Source organism: Prionailurus bengalensis, chromosome D1 (assembly GCF_016509475.1).
Source record: "Prionailurus bengalensis isolate Pbe53 chromosome D1, Fcat_Pben_1.1_paternal_pri, whole genome shotgun sequence".
NCBI classification, from domain to species: Eukaryota; Metazoa; Chordata; class Mammalia; order Carnivora; family Felidae; genus Prionailurus; species Prionailurus bengalensis.
In genome coordinates, this window is record NC_057346.1 from 23,482,818 (window position 1) to 23,504,187 (window position 21,370).

The 21,370-nt window shown below is 49.4% G+C and overlaps 1 protein-coding gene across 4 annotated transcripts in view; it reads right to left on the reverse strand.

The window, feature by feature from the left end:
• The window catches only part of KIRREL3 (kirre like nephrin family adhesion molecule 3), a 551,587-nt gene that overhangs the window by 107,337 nt on the left and 422,880 nt on the right, over positions 1-21,370 (reverse strand). For all 4 annotated transcript variants that reach the window (XM_043579789.1, XM_043579790.1, XM_043579792.1 and 1 more), the window contains exon 2: positions 19,293-19,370. In XM_043579789.1, the coding sequence (XP_043435724.1) occupies positions 19,293-19,370 (78 nt within the window). The remainder of the gene's footprint in view (positions 1-19,292; positions 19,371-21,370) is intronic.

Genomic DNA, 21,370 nt, shown 5'->3' on the forward strand with positions numbered 1-21,370 from the left:
GAGATAATCCTCAATCCATTCAGCCAAGTTCTGGATGCCAAGAAGACGCTGATAAGTGCTGCTGGAAATACTGGTGCATCGGTACCTGTGAAGGAGCCCATCCATCCCTGCCTGCGGTCAGCCCAGAGTCTGACTGAGATGGGAAGGGCAGAGTTGTGTGGGCTGTGGTGGTGACGGTGGAGGGAGGGTATACACTATAGAGGGGAGATGCTCCAGGCAGCCCATGAAAGCTGGAGGCCTGGATGCTGTCTCAGGCTTGCTGCAGGCTGACTATGGGGCCCAGGCTAAGTCCCTTTCTTTCTCTGAGCCTCAGGCACTTATATGTTCAGGAGTATGTGCTCTCTACACCACTGTTAGGGAAGGGGAGGAGCAGCATGAGAGAAAGGAGGTGATGCTGAAGAGCAGGACAGAGCTAGGTCGTTAGCTTGAAAGCAAGTGTAGGCCTTGGGCCTTGGGCAGACTGAGCTCGTATGGTTGCCCTCTTAGGGCATATCAGTGTGGGAACCACTGGGAGGCAGGGCTGTGGACTGACTGACCCCAAGGTGTCCAGCATCTCTGTTCCCTTTTATTTTTTAATTTTTTCAAAAATTTTAAAAAATGTTTATTTTTGAGAGGCAGAGAGAGACACAGAGTGTGAGTAGGGAGGAGCAGAGAGACACACACACACACATACACACACACAGAATCCAAAGCAGGCTCTGAGCTCCGAGCTGTCAGCACAGAACCCGACGCGGGGCTCGAACTCACGAACTGCGAGATCATGACCTGAGCTGAAGTCGGGTGCTCAACCGACTGAGCCACCCAGGCGCCCTATGTTTTTAAAATATTTTCAAAGTTTATTTATTATTGAGAGACAGAGAGTGAGCAGGGGAGGGGCAGAGAGCGAGGGAGAGAGTCCCAAGCAGGCTCTGTGCTTTCAGTGCAGAGGCCGATGTGGGGTTCGAACTCACGAACCGTGAGGTCATGACCTGAGCTGAAATTAAGAGTCTACGCTTAACCAACTGAGCCACCCAGGCAACCCTCTCTGTTCCCTTTTAGAAGAGATACTGTAAAGACACAGGAAGCTGTCCTCTTGGTGAGCACCCAGGCTCAGAAGGTACCATCAGGTGCTGCCTGTGCTGCTTCTTAGCTGTGTGCCCTCGGGCCTGATACTTCCCTTCTCTAAGACTCCCCACGTGTAAAATGTAGGATTTAGACTCAGTGTATTAGGTCCCTCCCTTTCAGCCGGAAGGAAGGCTCTTTGTTCTGGTTTATACAAAGTCTTATTTTTGAGTGGGGAGGACCCACGGCTGAAGAAGAATAAAACCGAGGCATGTGGAAGTAAAAGCAAATCTCCCAAGGACACTTGGTCTGTTTGAGGAAGATCCGTGTCCTTAAACCTCATTTTTCCCCCTCGTTTTTTTTTTTAAACAAACATCTTAAAACAACCATTTTATCCTCGTATAGACCTTGCCAGTGGGAAATTGTTCTAAAAGTCTCCTATGCCTAAGAATCACCTGGGGAATTTGCTGAAAATGCAGTTTCCTGGGTTCCAAGCCAGAAATGCAGGGACAGCAGATCTGAGCTAGGCCAAGGAGTCTGCATTTTGCCCCCCCTTCCTGGGTAATCCTGCCGCAGGCGGGTTTGGTGAATATTTGGGAGGCACTGTTCAATGCAAACAGCGCAGGGTCAGGGGAACGGGGTTCTTTCTGTTTTTGGCTGTCATTGTATTGCCTTGATCTGGCTGCTGTTTCTCTCTGGGCGCACCAGGGTTTCCTTCACGGCTCGGTGAGGGCATAGGATGAAGCCAGTGGTTTTCACAGTGTCTTTTTTTTTTCAGTGCATGGTATCCTTTGCCAGTGGGATCTCATATGGAGCGCCAGTGTGTGAAGTGGGCGGAGACAGGCTGGGTGAAGCAGGGCGGGGGGGGGGGGACTGAGTCCAGCCCCTTGGCCCCCTTGCAGTGGACCCCAAGGTCCCTCTGTGACGTGCTCAAGGAATCAGAAGGTCCTGTGCAGTTCTGATGGTCTCCAGGTGTCTCATGTAGTGCAGCATGGCTGTTTGCCACCGACAGGTACAAAAGCCAGCGTGCACTGTGTGGATAATGCAGTCTGGTCTTGAAGTATGAGCTACGTTTTACATTTTTTTTTAAAGCGGGCGTCACACCCAGTACCGGAATCCAATGTGGGGCTCGAACTCAGGATCCCGTGATCAAGAGTCGGATGCTTACCTGACTAAGGATGAGCTACTTTTATGCCACTTTGCATCGGCAACCACAACTCAGACCCGGTGTTTACAGACAAATCTTCTCATGGCTTCCGGTGTCGTTCCCAACAGGGAGTAAATCGCAATGTCCTGAATTTCTCCCGTCTTGGAGCCCAAATACAATCAACTCTTAATTATCTTCGTTAATGGAGAGGAGCAAGGGTGTGAATACTCCAAAAATGATGGACATTCCAAAATCATGAGTAATCCTAAGTAACATTCATTTTCAACTTTGGGATGCGTTTTGGTATTCACGTTTGAATATGGATGTGTTTGATGTTCTGGGAAGTTTTAATACTCAACAAAACAAAACCCAGGGACGGAGCTCCCTCCCACCGCCTGCTCAGCTGGGTGCAGAACATCACCTCTGGTTCTGGCTCTCAGCTAGAGTCCGGCCATACTCCATCCCCCCCCCCCCACCCCGTCCCTGTGTTTATGGCTCAACACCTTCCCTAGAAGGGGGCGGGGATATTAACTGATTTTGCCTTTAAAGGACTTTCATTCCCTTTGGGACTCATGCAAATAAGAGCAAAATAAGAAGTTGTGAAATGGTTAACAGAGGACTTCCTTGAGCAATCTTGGTGATAGCATTTGCCAGGAATGGGGACCATTTGCCAACAGATAATTGAGAGCTGACTCTATATGTGTCCTAATTAAAAAAGTGATTCTTGTTCTCGCTGCTCTGGGATTCTGGGTGTCCTCTTCTGGTTGGTTTGGGATATTAACCATGGCTAACTCTTGTGTATAGTTTCTACTTCACAAAGAACTTCACATATGTGATTTTACTCAATCTGCCCTCACGACCTCCTGTGGAGAAGGTTCTAATGTCTGTCCCTCCGTCCTGATGGAGAGACTTGAATGCCAAGGCTCACACCCCGGCTGGCCTCATGTTCCACAGCAAGTGTATGCCTCCCAACCCAGCCCGTGTCCACCTCACTCGGCCTCTTCAGTCACCACCTAACTGTGACCCTGGCAAGGGCTCCGATCATTTGTTTCAACCCTGAAAATGTGTCCGCAAACAACACGCGAAACAAAACAAATTTGCAACGATTGCGCCAGTCTTTGATTGCTTCAATGGAAACGTTGGTCAAGGAGAGATTTTGTCTGTGATCACCTTGAGAGGAGGGACAGAGTTTGTGCACGCTGCTGGGGGCACCCAGGCTGGGCTGAGGGCTCTGCTTAGTGCCTAGCAGGCTTAGTCTGGGTCTCTGAGCCCATCTCAGCAGATGAGCTGGTGGCCAGAAGGATGGAACCGGCTCCTTGGAGGGGTAACCCCAGCTCCAGCCTGGTTGTTTTCACATCCACAGTCCTCAGAGATAGGGAGAATCTCTTCTATTGTATGGACTAGGAAACAGAAGCTCGGAGAGGTTAAGTAACCTGTCCAAGGTCACAGCTTGTGCTGGAGCTGGCAGACTCCGGCTCTGGGCCTTTGTTTACTCGATAGTTCCCCGTAAGCACAGAGAGCGCTTGAGCTGTGTAGTTAGTTTCCTCTTCAGAAAGCAGAGACTGGCTGTACTCTGTCCTCCAGCTGCCCCCAGCTGTGCTCCAAAAACAGACAGGAACCTGACAGGACATCTGCTTCTTGCCTCGGGCACAGGCTTTGCCCCACCTGCAGACCACAATCAGCCAGAGAAACCTCTGATACTCCCGGGCACCCTTGGGGCTGAGATCAGGTCCACGAGCAATAATTCAGGGCAAGAGTCGTCCACAGCTAGGCAGAGGCACCGGGCATTTTTGATCCTACCCTGCTGCATCCCCATTCAGAAGCTTTTTTGCAGAGGCCCACCCCCTACACTAGCTTTCTTGCTGAGTCCTGGGCTGGGTGAATAATGACTTCCATTCCCTGCACGGTTGGGGGCTCTGGCCTTTGCGACACCGTAGTGCTGAGCCTCTTATCTGTTCTGAGACCGCCCAAGGAGGACCAGCTGCTGCCCGGAGAGGCCCTTCTGCTGGGGCATGGGATCAGGGGCAGCGAATGGGAGTTTTTTCCCAGGCCCCATTCCCGCCTGCCTCCAGGACATCCCTATTTTCCAGCCAGGAGTGCAGCAGCTCCTCTAATAGAAGAGTTACTCCCGGCTGCGCTAGAGGGAACAGAGGCGCTCTCAAGCCTCTTCCCCTAAATGCAACAATATTTGGTAACACTTGGCGTCTTGGGGAGAGAATTCATGTCCGTAATTAGTTACTGTATATCACCGTTAGTACTCTGCTCAGGATTTACTGGGCAAATACCATTTAACTACACAATAACTACAGGTCCTTGCTGCTTATTGGGTAATTTACTAAGGCTGGGGGAATGGGGCAGGAGGGACTCTGAATAGGAGGCATTGTAACCCCTTGAATCAAACTTTATGAGTTTGGGTTTGGCAGGGAGGTGGCTGCCGGTAGCCAGCTCTCATTGCTTTGTTTTGCAGAGTTGGCTGGCAGACTGCTTCCTTCCCTTTATTTATTGCAGGAGAGGTCTGGGACTGGGGTCTGAGGCTGCCCAGAGCTACGGAGGGCCTTTTGGTAGAGAGGGTCTTTGGCTGAGCACAAAGGAACCCAGCAGGAACCTAGGCTTGGTGTCCTGGGGGCTCCATCCATCCTTCCATTTACTCCCTCGTGAGGCCTCTTTTTGTATCTGGGCCAGTGGGTGGGGAGTACACACGGGGAACTGCCCTTGGCTGGCACTATCACGATAATCCTAAACCCTCTCTTCTCTCTCAAGTGCCACGTTGGTTGGGAAGCAGCCATACCCGGACACTTGGCTGGAATTCCCAGCCTTAATCTGCTTGAGCAAAGTCTGTCTTTGTTTGGCCACGCACTGTCTAAACTCCCCTAACCTATTTAGACCACGGAGAGGGGAAGAGACGCAATAATGAAAAACTCAACGTGCAACATTGCCTTACGCAATCTAATAAATTACTCGGTACCCGGCTGCCAGCTCAGACTAAGCCCGATATTGCCTGCAGTAATTATTTGGATCAAATGCAGTTTATCTGCTTCATATTTGTGCTTCTGTGCTCAGTGGTAACTTATAAATGTCATTGTGGTGTTTATTTGTTATAATGAAACTTAATGGCGTTGGAAGCCAGGAGCAGAGCGGGTGGGGCGGCAGGTTTAAAACAATCTCTTCATCTCTGGAGAAAGAATGAGGCAAGATAACATGGAACTTCCCCGGAGGGAGGAGATTTGCAGAGATGGTTGTGTCCTCGTGCTGTGCGGTGGGCAGAGAGGGCCAGGGAAGATCTGGCTAGGTTTAATCCCGGCACTGCCCCACCTGATGTCTTTCCTCCATCTTCTAAGGGTGTTTCACGGGTAGGAGGTGTTTCATGTTCACATCACCCAATGGGTCGCCCAGATAAGACATACAGGCTGTCCAGGGGCTTGAGAGGCTAAAGTCCTATTGGATGGGGATGGAAATGAACACCCCAGGGTGACTGTACTATGGAGGACAGACCATCAGACAGAGGCTGGGAGAAGAGAGTGGGGACAGAACACAAAGGGAGGGTATCCTGGGGAGCCAAAAGAGGGCACCGCGAGGCTTTCCCCTTTGGGTGAGGAAGCAGCACTGGCGATAAGAAGCACAAAGCATGGACAGAACAGGGAAGAGCTGGCTGGAGGTGGAGGCAGGGCGCCCCACTGACTCTGCAGAAGCAGTATGGACAAGGATGGGCCATTTAATGTCGAATAAAGGGCTTTGGCTTCATACAGCTCTGGACTCTGCCATTGACTAGCTATCCAGCTTTGGGCAAGTTATTTATCCTTCCAGAATTTCGTTTCCTTATGTGGAAAATGGGAGTAGTAACAGATACCTCTCAGATGGCCGTGATGATAAGTGAGGTGATGTGTATAAAATGATGAACACGGTGCATGGCACACAGCAAATGATAAATAAGCAGCCGTGGCGGTGACTGGCACGTAGTAGGTGTTCAATAAATGTCTGCTGAGTGAATAAATGAATAATAACACTTCCCACCTGTGTGCATTATAAAGCTCTCTTCCAAACAGCTGGGCTTGGACTGAGACCTCACAGACACGCAAGGCTGATCTTATCATCCCCATTTTATAGTGTGAACTTGGAGGAGAATGGTTATGGTAACTTGTTCAAGGCTACTCAGCTGGTACATGTGTGGGCATTGGCTCTTCTGCGTCCCAGAGCAGGATTATCTCCTCCAGTCACGGGGGACAGCTCCCCATCTATGCTGAGAGACTGAGCTCTTTCCTCCTGACCAACTGCCCTGCTCCCTGGAGCCCAGTCACACGGCCTGCAGTGACCTCCCCAGTTGAACCTGGTTGCAGAGGTTAAGTTGGGGCCTTTCCGTCCATTTTATCTTAATACTACATTTAGTGTTTACTCATGAAATATTCATTTTCTCCCCTCAGCGACATGCTCATACAAGGCTCCTAACATCATAAATATGGATGAAAATTATTGCCATTGTTATTTCTCCCACCAGCCAGCTCCCTCCCCCCGCACACTCCCTGTTTTGATCTCAGCAAAATGGGACTGAATTGAAGGTTTTAGCCTGGAACTCTCGTAGTAATGCCTTGCATCTTGTGGTGCTTTGTGCTTTCTCAAAGAACCTGTATGAGCATCACGCGTATGCCCATTTTGCAGATGAGAAAGCCTAGGTCAAGAGAGATCAAGGTCAAGGCCACACACCTAGTCAGGAACCAAACTTACTTTTAAAAACATTTATTTGTTGACTGTTTGACTTGTGATGAAATGTTCTCTGGGAAACTGAATGTGTTTGTTTCATGTAAAAAAATAGGAGCACCATCTTATTTGTATTGTACTTTACAATGTGCTATTTTTCTGGTCCTCACAAGGCAGGCTTGAGTTTTGCCTATCTGACAAAACTCACACAAGTTGGCGGCAGATCTGGGCCTTAAACCATCATTTCCCAAAATGGATTCCAAGGAACATTAGTCCTAAAACACACTCTAAGGAAAACCGTTTTGTAGTCAAACAAGTTTGGGAAACTCTGAGAACCATATACCCCTTTCGGTGGTTCCCTGTGCCCTTTGGCATATTAAAATCTCTGATGCGTTCTGTAGGATGGACCTGTTTAGTGGGGGCTGACCCAGCTTCTCCCCGCCCCGCCCCGCCCCTGCTTATTTAACCATGGAGCCTGGTTTTCATGGAAAACCTATTACCATGCTACGGAAACGCTGCTCCAGGGAAATGTGTATGTCTGGTCCCTCTTCCTCTTTCTGAAGGCATGGGCTTTCGAGCAGGGCTGGGAGAGGAGAGGCTGAGGACAGGGTGGAAAGCATGCTTGTGGGGCCACCATAACTGAGGTACCCCCTCCCCATGCTTTCTCTCCTCCTTCCTACACCCCTAAGGCAGTGAATTCCAGATAATTCACTCAGTGTTAGGTGTAGTCAGTCCAGTCTATATCTGAGGCAGGGTTAGAGGGGCGCCCTGATGGCTGATGGGGGGGTCTCCATGGGCAGCGTAATGCAGGGAGATATGGGAGACAGTGGTCAGTGGCCATGAGGGAGAAGTCTACACAGGTCCATGACAGGCGCTCGGTCATGGTGATGGAGGGAGTCACCCCACCCTCATCTCCCTAATACACAAAGCTACCTGAGGCAGAGCGGAGATAAGAAGACCAGGGTCTGAGTCTTAGCTTCACCAGGTAATAGCTGGATGACTTAATCTTTCTGAGCCTCTGTTTATGCTCAAAATGGAGATAACATACCTACTTTGTGATGTGATGAGGATTACACGATGTAAGTGTGTGTAAGTGCCTCCCTGTGTCTTTGTAGATTAGCTCCCCACCCTTCTCCTGATTTCTCAGGGTCCCCCAGTATTACTCAAGTCAGAACCAATGGCTTGCCCCACCTCTCTGCTCTAAGAACATATCGCCCATATACTTCCATAGCTCTCCCATTACCCTGCCTTCTGCTGTTTTATTATATGCCTGTCTCCCCACTGGACTCAAAATTCTCCGAGAGCTGCAGCCAACTGTGTCAGATGGCCCGCCTCCCTTGCCGTATTCTTGACTCTTGACCACTTTAGTGACCGAAAGCTAACTGCTAATCCCTGGTATCGGCAACCTGAGGTCTCTCTTAAGCCAAAGGACACTCGGCCTCATGGAGGGCAGGCCAGAAGTGCCAGGGAATTTATAAACCCACCCCAACAGGTCACAACCAGTTACTGACAGGAGCTGGCAGACCCATTCCTCACTCTTTGGGTGGTCCAAATTTGAGGTGTAAATGCCACCTCCCTTCTCTGGCATTCCCACTGGGGGTGGACTCCAGCCACCCAGTCTAGTAGCCGGCTTGATGAGACCACCTGTGTTGGATGCCCTCCCTTTCCCGTGTCGATTCCCTGTCATCCTTCTGGCACTCTCTGGACCTCCCAGATGGACCATTATAGGCAAGACCTTGCTCAGGGCCTGTTGCTGGCTGAACCTGAGCTAAGATGAGGCATCCTCTCTCTGTCATTCATCTCCATGTCTCCCACAGCACTCGGCACACAGCAGGTGCCTGATAAATCTTCTCTGAATCAGACAGAAACGAGCCAGAGGAATAGATGGGGGAGGAATGTAGTCCAGGGGGCAGGCCAGGGGGCGGGGCCCAAGGATCCCATTGCAGAATGGCTCCTCCCCTCCTCTCTTCCTTGAGGTCAGACTCCCTCCTCTGTACCTGCTCCGATCAAAGCTCTGGGTGCAGAGTCCCCAGTGTCCAGCCACCGTCCTTCCTCAGGGAGAGGAGAACAGCTTGGTATAGTGTTTGAGATTCGTTCATGAATAATGGTTGAGAAGTGCTGTTCTTTAGTATGAAGAATAGTGGTTATTCCTGGCACATTTGACTTGGAGGTGGGGAGTATTACATTGCTCTATTTATCCCACACTCTGTACGCAGTTACTGAAACTGTCGCCGTGTCCTATATTCCATAGGCCATTATGTGTATTTCAAACCATTATATAAATGGACTTGATTTGGTACTTCTGAATGTCATTAAACTCCTCCTATACCAGTAACAACACAGTTTCCATAGAAACTAATACATTTGAGAAGGAAAGGCACAGGGAAGAAAGCAGATGGAACAGGGGGGAAAAAATGCGTCCGTCCGATTATTATTTCCAGAACGCAGGACCCAGTGACGTGACATGGCCACTCCACGGAGATGGGGCAAGCTCCTTCAGGTTTTTATTGACTCTCCTTTGATAAGAGCCGTGGATAATTCATCTCAGCCTGAACCTGCTCATTCCAGCACACAGCTCTAAAAACTTTATGGCACCGCAGGCCATTAAGCACGCTCATTTATTCAGACTCTTTCACCCTAGGGAGAGGGGTGGAGGGAGGGTCTTGGCATTCAGGGATGAAGCTTTTGGAGCTCACTGAGGATGGAGGGAAAGGAGGCAGAGAGAAGGAAGGAAGCCTCCTCAGGACACAGTGCGCAGAGGGTGAGACCCCAGGATTTTGCCAGTGGCTGTCACCTAAGTCACTTGGTTCCATGGCCATCAGTGCAGTTAGATGATAAACTGTAGATGTTCGGGGGTTGAAGGGGTTGAAGCCCTTTGTGAGAGCCTGGCCGAGGAGGTGCCCATGGCCTTGGTAGACAGCAAGTTTTCCCTCTCTGGAGGGATGCAAACATAGGTTGCAATGGCCTCACAAAAAACGTATGAGGGCGCTCCTGGGCAGTACTCACTTGGCCTAGAGTTTGACTGGATTCCCTTTATCTCCTCCTGTGCATAGCTGGTTACAGCAATTGTGCCATTGTATGTTAATTGCCGCGATATCCTTGGAGGCAGGAATTGTGTCATTACACACTGAGGGCCTACCTAGCACAGGGCGAGGCACTGGGGACTAAGGGAGCGCACAGCACCACAGCATTCACAAGTGTTCCTGTGCATTGGTACTTGGCGGGGATACCGACCATCAGAAGGGGGTGTGGACTGGGTGATCTTTGGTCCCTTCTGGCCTTGAGCACCTCAGATGATATGGTTCTAAACTGCTCTGACGATGCCTGGGATTAGAATCTAGACTCTTCTGACTCCCCAGCTACAGTGCTTAGCCAGCAAGCATACTAACCACAACGCTGAAAGGAAAAACGAAAACAAAACAACCGCAGTAGCAGCTTGGTATGAAATATATGCAGTCTCCCCCAAGGGGCGGGCAAAGTTCCTGAGGACGGGGCTGTGTCCAGCCTCTCTGAGGTTCCTAAGCCAGGCACAGTGCTGGGCTCACAGGGGGCGATGGCTCTACTCTCTCTGCGTCATGTCCACATCAAAGAACCTACTCCCCTTCCTTTTCTCTTTGCTTCTCGTCTCTTTCAAAACACAGCCTCAACCCATATTTTGTGGGCAGACTTCCCTGATTGGTCCACCCAACCCTGTGACTCCCTGACTTCCAAGACTCAGCATGGTAAAGAGACAGGAGGACCCCACCTAGGGTCAGAAGCCTGGGTTCAAGTCTTGGCTCTATCGCTTGCAGGCTGAGATACTCAGGGCAAGTCACATGACTTTCCTGAGTCTCAGTTTCCTCCTCCTCACGTGATCTGTAATGTTTCTTCTAGGGGTCCCTGATTCTCAGATCACCCAGTCCCAGCATCTTGGGAGCCACCGACCAGGGGCAGAGAAGGTTACTTCCCTCGCTCTTCTTTCAATGTCTACGCTGTACAAATGTTATGCTAGGGTCCTGGGATGTAGTGGAGACCCAACGGAGCTTACAGATTAAGGGAAGGGTAGGGAAGACAAGTATTAGTTAAATAATGGCAATAAGAACTTATATGTACAGACTGAGCTAAAAAGGACCAGTAGAGACAAAGGCCCTGTGGCAGACGGGCCATTCCTGTTTGAGGAGCTGAAAGAGGCTAATGTGTCTGGGGTACAGTGTTAAGGGGACAAAGATGAGGACTGGATCATTTATAGCCTTGTAAAATATGCCAAAGATTTTGATATTTTTTCTAAAAGCAATACAAAGCCATTCACATGTTTTCAAGAGGACGGTGACATCAGATTTGCATTTTGAAATATTGCTCTGGCTGAAGTGGGAAAACGAATTGAGGGGGAAGGCGGGGGCATAGTGGGTGCAAGGAATCTGCTAGGAGAGCGCTTCAGTAGTCCAGTGAGGAACAGTGGTGATGGGGACAAGGGCAGTGGCTGGGAGGTGAACACAGGTGGTTGGGCTCAAGAGACATTTGGGAGGTGACATTTCTAGGTCTTGCTGAGAACTGGATGTGGATGAGGGAAAAGGAAGTTAAGAACATTTTTTTTAACGTTTATTTATTTTTGAGAGAGAGAGAGAGAGAGAGAGAGGAGTAGAGAGAGAGAGGGAGACACAGAACCTGAAGCAGGCTCCAGGCTCCAAGCTGTCAGCACAGAGCCTGACGTAGGGCTCCAACCCACAAACCACAAGATCATGACCTGAGCTGAAGTCGGAGGCTTAACCGACTAAGCCACCCAGGTGCCCCAAGGAAAAGGAAGTTTAGAAAGGAGCTGGGCAGGGTCTGTGGCCAAGGACCACCTTAGATAAGCAGGTTTCCCAGTAGGAATGGTGGCTGGAGGCATGGGACCCAGAAAAGTCTCTGGAATTCTCCATCAGGTCACGGAAGGAGAATGGCAATGGCGAGTCTCTTGTTCCAAAATGCCAAGTGAATTAAATAACAATCATAAAGTGCCCTGGAAATCTGCGTCTTGCCATAAATAATAAACAGGAACGTTATACAAATAACCAGCTTTGCAGCCCCAGTGGAAGAAAACACATCAGTAAGAAAAATGAAATAAGAAAAAATGCACCCAAAAGCCCCAACGAACAAAATGACAGTATTAGCCAACATCCTGGGGGCTCTTGCAGGCAGTGAAAGAATAGTCTCTGGAAGCTGTGGGGCCTCAGCATAAGCCAGCCTGCCCTGGCTGCACCAGCCAGAGGGGCAGGGGTTCAGAAGTCATCAGACCCGTTCTCCACTAGATCAGGTCCCTGGGCCAGGGTCCTGCTGCCCCTCTGCTCTGAAAAAAAAGTGCAGACTATCCTGTAGGCCTGCTTGACTGCCTCATTGCCACCCAGGGGACAGCTGACATGGGCCTGAATTCACTCTCAGAGAACAGACAGGAAAAAGAAACACAGCTCTGCCTTCTGAGGCAGCTGAGCAAAGCCAGCCCATCAATACCCTGGTCCTGGTTCCTTTGGTGACCAGAGCATTTAAAATTAGGGGGTGAGTGGTGAGAATAGGGTGTACGCAGCGTGCTGGGAGCCAAGATAGATTTTTTTTTTTTGATTCATCGCATTTCAAAGGCTTAGAGATGATCATATCCAACATTATTCACTTTCATACACGAGAAGGTTGACATCTGGATGTTCAGGGACTTGCCCAAGGTCACACAGCTGGCTCCGTACGTTTAGGTGCTCCTTCTGCTACACTGATGGGGGCACCTCTTTTTCTTACCAACTCTGTTAAGGGAGAGACAGGAAACAGGGGGCATTTTAGGCAAATTTCTGTGAACTGGGGAACAGGGGTGCGGAAAGAAAGGATAGACTCCATGCCGGCACAGATAGTTCAGAGAGCTGCTGAAGACTCCTGGGCTCCCATCCTCCCGGAGTTCCCACCCCTGCGCATGGGTGAGAGGTGAGGACGGGCAGAGGGCATCGTGGTGGAGGTGTGTTTGCGTTGAGTCTGGACTAGGAGGACGGCGCAGCCCAGGAGCTGCAGGGCACGCATGAGCCTGTAGGGGGCCTCCATCTGTGGGACCGGCTTTCTCCTTCCCGGGGGTTCGAGCCCCTCCCCAGGGGCCCAGAGGTCTCCAGTGAACAGAAGCTGCCTTTGCTAATCACTTGCATTTGTTTCTTCCTAGGAAGATGAAAACGACAGCGCTAGGAGGCATTTCTGCTTTCCCTTCACTGAGCTGGGAGAAGCAATCGGTCACTGCGGAAAGTCCTGGAAAACCCCCGCCCTGCCAGCTGTGCGCCGCAGAGGGTGCGCCTGTGGGGAGGAGGCAGGGCCTCCCGCGCAGGCGCACCTTGGCCTCAGAAAACTAGCAGGAAGGAAGGCCAGGACTTTGCTGTCTCCTTTCTTCTCCATTAAACATCCTCTTCCTCATTTCCCCTTCTCAAGAGTCCTAGGGGCTAATAGAATTTTCTGGTTCCTTAGAAATGATCTTCCCTGGTCTACGTCTCTCAGTCCAGGCCTGAGAGACTTCTGTGTTCTGCCCCCCTTCCCCCAGCCCCTCCCACTTTCTCTGTATCTTCAGCTGCCCTGAAAACCAAACCAAGTTAAAGCGTTAGGGGCTTCCCTTCTGTTCATGGCCTCCTCTTTTGGAATTCCAAGAGCACTGGGCTGGATGTCAGGAGACCTGGAATGTGGTCCTGGCTCTTCCGGCAACTTCCCATTGAGCCTAGGCAAGCCACTCAACGATCCTGGGCCTCCCTGAGTTGGTGGTCGCCCTATAACTCTAGGGTTGTTGAAGTTCTAACACAGAGGAATACCAAGCTTTTCAAGAGGCAGGCAGCGCCCCTCAGCAGATGCCATGTGAAAGCTTTCTATCCTGCCTATGAATAGTGTCAACCCTGGGGAGGCAATGTACATTGACAAGGTGAGTGGTTCTGGCTGGGATCTCCAGGAAAACTGGAGAGAGCCAGTTTTGAGAAGAGCCAGGAAAAGGGAAGGGAATACAGGTGTGTGTGTGTGTGTGTGTGTGTGTGTGTGTGTGTGTCAGGGGTGTGGGATAAGGAAACAGTGGGAACAGTTCCCTTTGCAGATTTGGTGGGCATATCTGTCTAGAGATGCCCCGAGGATGTGGCCCAGCAGTAGATGGGGAGAGGATGGAGAGCTGGTGCAGAGAGGAGGGAGACCACCTGTGGAGGCCTCCCCTCGGCTGTCCTGCCCGGGCCCTGGCCTCCAGTAAGGGGCTATTGTACCAGAATAGGAGGAGGGCTGAGAGGTAAGACTTAGGACACTCATTTTGTGGAAAGCTCCATGTCAATTTGCTCTGCCTGGTGGCTCTTTCTCAAGACCCACCTTACACCTGTGGATGACTTCGTGTATCCCTCTGTTGTCAGTCAGGGCACTGATTCATTAGTTACATTACAATTGATGGACTACTCCTTATGTGTGAGACACTGGGCAAAGGCCCACGGGTAGGCGAGGAATATCTTTGCCTAACTCTTAGGTGGGACAGCCTTATCAATAATCCCCAATTAGAGTAAGTGCCACAAAATAAATAAGCCGGTTGCCATGATGGAGCATAATGGTGGGGGAAGAGGGGCATCTAATTTAGGTAAGGCAGTCCGGAAGGATTTCTTTATGAAGGTGACAGTAACACGGGGAGGTACCTGTGTGTTTGAACTGTGGGCTCCTTGAGGGCAGGGATGATGTCTTATTTCCTGTGAAAGCTCCAGTGCTTAGAACAGTGTCTGGCATTTATTACGCCAATTGGTATTATTTTTATGGTAGGTGTTCAATGAACTTTTGATGAATAAATAAATGATCTCCTTCCAGCAGTTCCTATTTAAAGCACCATGTACTTAATCACATGAAGACAATTATGTCGAACACACCTGATATTCTTATGCCTAATCTGTCTTTATTTCCTCCTCTCTCGTCTGCCCTTCACTGAATTTTGTTTGTGTCTCCATGTGATGCCTCAGATGTGTTGAGTCCAAACAGGAAAGAACACACACACCCCTCCCCCCACCAACACATTACCCACCAAATGCTGCAGATTCTACCCGAGAAGCTATTAAGCGCTCCCAAATAGAGCAAACCTCTCATTGACTATCACATGCCTCCTTAAACGATCTTTGAATAGTGTTTTCTTTTTATTGCTTTGTGTAGTTTAACAGCACCAATTGCGATTACTCTAGCTGATGATAAACCCCAGATCTATAAAACTCCTGTTCATTCATTATTTTTTCTCTTGCTCCTTCTCAAGCTATTATTATTATTATTATTATTATTTAGACTGTAGCAAGGAGTAGGGCGAGGGAAGAGGAAGAAGGAGATAAAAAGATACCAAATTAACAAGGAGACAGATGAAATAGGAGACCACTTCTCTTCCGGTGACAGACACCCTATTAGATACTGCTAAAACAGAACAAATATGCTTTAATACGGAACAAGTAGGTCTTTTATATTTATTCTAAATTGGAAATATTATGATCACCACCTTATCTTTAATGGGAGAAGCAGCTAATTGTTCCAATATCTCACTAATTCCAGCATCTGGGAGAAAATTATTTTTTACCATTTTACCAATTGTTCAATTTATACCTAAGTGTGGACAGCGATCTCTGTTTCTTGATCTATGTCATGGCTGCGATTCCAGTTCAATTATTAATAGGTGGAAGTTATAATTATTTTGAGTATTGGTACAAGATAATTATAAACCATAAAACAGCTCCCCATGCTTGCTGATGCCTTTTCTTATCCGCAGACGTGCTGGAATTTGGGCATGCGCGTTTTAGAGACAGAGAACATGCATAATGTGGCACTTGGGGTAGCAAGACTGGCTGCAGTGGGGAGCAGAGGAGCCTTTGCCTCCCCCGCAGTTCCTTTCTCCTCTCCTTCCGTGCCTCCCACCCTCCAGAGCCAAAGCCAGTCCATAGCCTGCATCTCCCCACTGTCTCACCCTCCTCCCATCTGGTCTATTTGTTGTTGAGATGTGGAACTCATCATATGCGGTGGCTTAGCTTGCTTGCCACCCCTTTGTCTCCTTGTTTACCCAGCAGCAGCAGCAGCAGCAGCAGCTACTGTGTGTGTGGCTGTGTGTATGTGCACGAATGTCTGTGTTGGGGAAGTTGGGAGGGGTGAGAACGACAGGCAAAGGGGGAGGCAGGGTAGGGAGTTAGCTGCTCTGTTACCCATTGGGCTAATGCCTCTATTCCCTCCCTCTTTCTGAATAACTTGCTTTATTCCCAATTAATCTTCACTAGGGGGAGGGTTTTGGCAGGGGTAAGGTACCTGGGATTGCTCATTCTTAACCAAGTCCACCACAGCCAGGGGAAAAAGAATAACACATTTGGGTGGATTGCATGTGTTTGGAGAAGGGGCTCAGAGAGAAGAGGCACTGTTTTGGTATCTTCCCATTTTGACAAGAAAAAAACTCTTTAAAATGCCATCTGCAGGGCACCTGGGTGGCTCAGCTGGTTAAGCGTCCAACTCTTGATTTTGACTCAGGTCACGATCTCACAGTTTGTGGGTTCAAGCCCCGCATCAGGCTCTGCTCTGACAGTGCGGAGCCTGCTTGGGATTCTCTCTCTCCCTTTCTGTCTGCCCCTCCCCTGCTCGTGCCCTGTCTTTTTCTCTCAAAATAAACAAACATAAAACATTTTTAAAAATGCCATCTTAGTTTGGTTTTTGCAGACAGCAAAGCTAACTGTCCTCAGAAATAATCAGATCCTAGTCTTGGTTCCAAGTCCTCCTGTAGTCCCCCCTCTGACTCCCTTCCTTCCCTTTTTAATTAAACAGTATCTAATGTCTACTTAATATTAAATTTTTTTCTACCATTTTTATTTTTATTTTTTTAATATGAAATTTATTGTCAAATTGGTTTCCATACAACACCCAGTGCTCATCCCAACAGGTGCCCTCCTCAATGCCCATCACCCACCCTCCCCTCCCCTCCCCTCCCTCCCACCCCCCATCAACCCTCAGTTTATTCTCAGGTTTTTTTTAAAGTTTATTTATTTTTGAGACAGAGAGAGACAGAGCATGAACGGGGGAGGGTCAGAGAGAGAGGGAGACACAGAATCGGAAGCAGGCTCCAGGCTCTGAGCCATCAGCCCAGAGCCCGACGCGGGGCTCGAACTCACGGACCGCGAGATCGTGACCTGAGCCGAAGTCAGACGCTTAACCGACTGAGCCACCCAGGCGCCCCTTTATTCTCAGTTTTTAAGAGTCTCTTATGGCTTGGCTCTCTCCCTCTCTAACTTTTTTTTTCCATTCCCCTCCCCCATGGTGTTCTTTTAAGTTTCTCAGGATCCACATAAGAGTGAAAACATATGGTATCTGTCTTTCTCTGTATGACTTATTTCACTTAGCATAACAGTCTCCAGTTCCATCCTACCATTTTTTAAATCCCTGGTTCAGAGTATTATCATTATACCTTTCTGCTGTGGCAGATGCATTCAGAACCCTTGCTACATAATGAATTGTGTGTTCCCCCTGCCATTTCTGTGTTAAAGCCCCTAACCTCCAATGTGACTATATATTTGGAGACAGGGCCTTTACAAGAATAATTAAGGTTAAGCAAGTCATAAGGGTGGATCCCTGATCGGACAGGATTAGTGTTCTTATAAGAAGAGACACCAGAGATCCAGTTCTCTCTCTCTCTGTGCCCCAGTGAGGGTACAGTGAGAAGTGGCCATCTGCAAGCCAGCCAGAGAGCTCTCACCAGAACCTCCCCCTGCTGCCACCTTGCTCTTGGACTTTCAGCCTCCAGAACTGTGAAGAAATAAATTTCTGTGGTTAAAGCCATCTAGTCTGCAGCATATTGTTATGGCAGCCTGGGCTGACGAATATACCCCTCCCTTAGCCACTGATGAAAGGTTGTAGGGGGTGTTCATCAGCCTTGTGGCATGATTCTTTTTAGGCCCCAGGATCTGGAGTCACTATCCTTCTGCTGGGGTCAGACACTTGGAACTTGAGGTTTCTAATCCAGCCTAGCTCCTGACTTTCTGGCTTCCCCAATCCCTGCGAACCTCATTTTCAGCTTCTCTAATGAGCGTTGCCAGCAAGAGAATGTGTCTATTCAGCACTACGGACAGAGGCACCCTGTCAATTCCCACAAATTAGAAGTTACTGGTTAGCACTCTCACAAAGGTGGTATTGGGGAGGGAGGAGGTGGGCTGAGCAAGAGACAAATCAGGGAGGAAGACCACCTGGCAGGATGTGGACAATGCAGCCCCTAACCCTGGCTATGCTCAGCCATGGGGCTCCTACAAATGACAAGTGCCTTCTTGATGCTGCTGCCTTCTTACACAGGCTGCACAACGCAGGAGGAATCGGATTCTCCTTGTACTCAGTTGTGCTGGCCTAACTCTTGTCAAACTGTCACCATGATGGGTGCTGGTAACAAACCTACAGCTGGCAAGGTATCAGGACTGGGGAGACCATGGTGGTGTGGGTGTCACGGACCATGGGCTGGGAGAAGAGCCAGCAAAGGAGCATGGGAAGAGGGCCTCAGAAGTTTGGTATAACTTTGGGGGTAGAGATGGTACAGGTGAGCTGCCTCCTCCATGCCTGGGATGGGAATGAGGCTCCAGGGGCTCTGGGCCTTGGGAGGGGAGGGGCCCAGCTCATGGCAAGCTGGCTGGTGGGGAGCCAAGGCTTCATTTGTCTGACTTTAATGAATAAATGGCATCCCCAGCCATTGTTTATCTACTTTTGAATCCTGACAAACAGTCTGTGGCATCTGATGGAGAGGGTTATTAGCTGCACGGAGACAGATGGCTGGGGATGAGGGGATTGGCTCTTTATTATAGCAGGCCCACAAGTGACAGCCCCCCTTTTACTTCCCAGCCTCCACATCAATGTCAATACCTTCCTAGAGCCTTCTGTGACCCAGTGAAGCCTCAGAGGAAAGACCCAGAGCAAAAGGAAGGCAGAACAGCCCATGAGTAAGAGGGAGAGATAGGGCCAGTGGAGTTGGAAAAGACAGCAGATTTCCAATTGTAAGTTCTATGAAAATAAAAGCTCTGCCTTATTCTTTACTGTTTTCCCAAGTGCCCTGTAAGGTGCTGTTTATTCAATAGGCATTCAAAAAATGTGAATGATTGAAGAGAAAGGTAGAGAGGCCTGGATTAAAAAAGATAATAGAAGCAGATTTAATTGTGCTGGGTGAGTGGTTGGGGAACAAAGGTAGGAAGGAGAGAGGAAGACAAGTAGAGGGCACAAAGGCAGTAGGGAAGATAGCAGAAGGAAACGTGCTTACCAATCAGCATGCTGTGTTTTAGGCATTAGCTACTCTTCCCCACATTACTATATAAATAGCTTCATGGAAATCCAACCGCTCTGCCCACTGTCCCAGGTTCTTCTTCCTGCTACCATAGCAGCAGGGCAGCTGCAGGGAGGATTTAACCCTCCACCTTACCCCCAAGAGTGTGGGCAGGTTCTCACTGACCTTCATTCATTCTCCGAAACTTGTCCTTGGCCATGTAGCCCAGCACCAGACAGCATCCTCTCTTCTGGAGGCCCAGCTCTGGAAGAAAAGCACAGGTGAGTGAGCTTAGAATGGATCAGGTGTCATTGAAGGCCCCTCTGCAGGGGCTATGAAGCTGCTGCCTTTATAAACAGGGCTACTTATTTAACATTTATGTAGTACTTGCTATGGTCCAGGCATCATTTTAAGCCAATAACTCCTCATTTGATCTGCACGATAACTCTGTGAGGTGCGTACCATTATCTCCATTTTATAACATCCCCGTTTACAGATGTATTGAGTAGGCAGTCTTAAATGGAAGAACCAGCTGGTGGCAAAACCAGGAGTTTGAATCTAGGCAGTATGGCTCCAGAGTCCACGCTCGTAACCACTACTCACAGGTTAATGAGGCTCTCTATACAGGCTGGGGGCCTATACCCAGATCATGCTGTGGTTGTGATCAGGCCTGCCAAAAAAAGAGGCAGAGTCCAGCTAGTGGTGTCCGGGATGGAGCAAGGCAACCAGACACAGGGGGTGATTCAGAAGAATGACGAAGCGGTTGGGTGAATTTGGGGGAAGACGTGGGGGTGGAGGTAGGGGTAGAAGAGTCTACCTTTTGGGAGAGAGTGAGTTTCTGGGTCTGGGGATTCCCATACATTCCTATATTCCGGCGCAAGGCAGTGCCGTCCTCAAGCACTTATGAGGTGTGGACTCAAGTGTGGAGCACAGGGATTGGAATGGCTAAGAGACACAAGACACAGATTCTGGTCCCACGAGACTTTGACACAACAGAAAAAATAAGTCAGGACAACGATTCTAGGTAGCAAATGCAAGAGGTTTTTTTTGTTTTGTTTTGTTTTGTTTTCCCACGGCATTTGGTAAATGGGTGCCCACCGTGTGTGGGCGTTGGACTAGAGTACATCTGCCTCACGAGAGAACGAGATTTCCCCTCTGGTTTTTATCCTCTAATTCTGATCTGTCTTAAGCGCTTTATGGGCTTTGAAGCAATTCTACACCAAATTCCTCTTCTGATCCCCCACAGCACCCCATGAGGTGAGCAGATAGGTTACTGCTATTCATACTATGCAGATGGGAAACCCAAAGTTCAAAGATGTCAAATGACTTCCCAGGATTATTTTAGACCCCCTGCCCCACTTCTTTGCTTGGAACTCATACAAATGTGACAGCTGCCATAAACTTGGCGAATGGACAAGGGGTATGATTTCTGGAAGAGGAAATGTGACTGCACCCCCCCCTCCCAGGGCTTGCCAGGCTTTCTGGGCACCTAAGGGTTCCCTCCATTCGTGTCTCAGGGAAGGTGGGTCCCAGTGAGTGCTGCATTAGAGCAACTTCTCTTGGGACACTGGGTGTTTCTCTGAGCCCTGGAGGTTAACATCTAGGCTGTTAGAGCTTAGACAGGATGGGCTCATTTCTCCTCCCTACCTCTCCATCCACCTCTTGTCACCCAGGTCTACCCTCCATGGGTTGCAGGATGAAAGGGTCCATGAGAGACAGATAAGTCAAGCTTAGGGGCTCTTGCCCTAGAGAAAAACAAAGCATGGCGTTCGGTGGCAGAATGCCACGGCCCAGGGAGGTTACTAGCTTTGATCTCTTGATTCTCTAAAGGGGTTTATTAACTATCAGTAAAGAGCAGAGAAGCAGATCTGAGCGTGCCTTTTCCAAAGGCGCTCACTTCTCTTCTGTCCCCTCCACGAGCACGCTCTTCTGAAGGCACGGCCAAGCCAACCTCACTTCAAACAGCTTTACATCTCAGGCGCCCAAATTGACGATGTTAAGTTCCCTCATCCAAGGCCTTGGCTCTTTCTTCAAGGGCTCCTGCTCTGTCGAGGGCCCTGTGGATCAAAGCCCCTTTGATGTTTACTTACTATATTTGTGGATTCTTTCTAACAACCACCTTCAAGAGGCAGGAATGCAGCCTGCCAGGAGGGGGCCAGAGGAAGTACAAGCTATGAGGAGGCTCTCAGCCCCTGCGAACAATAGCCCCTTGCCTGAGACTCTGGGACTGTATAGAAGCCTCAACATGCTGACGACAGGCAGAG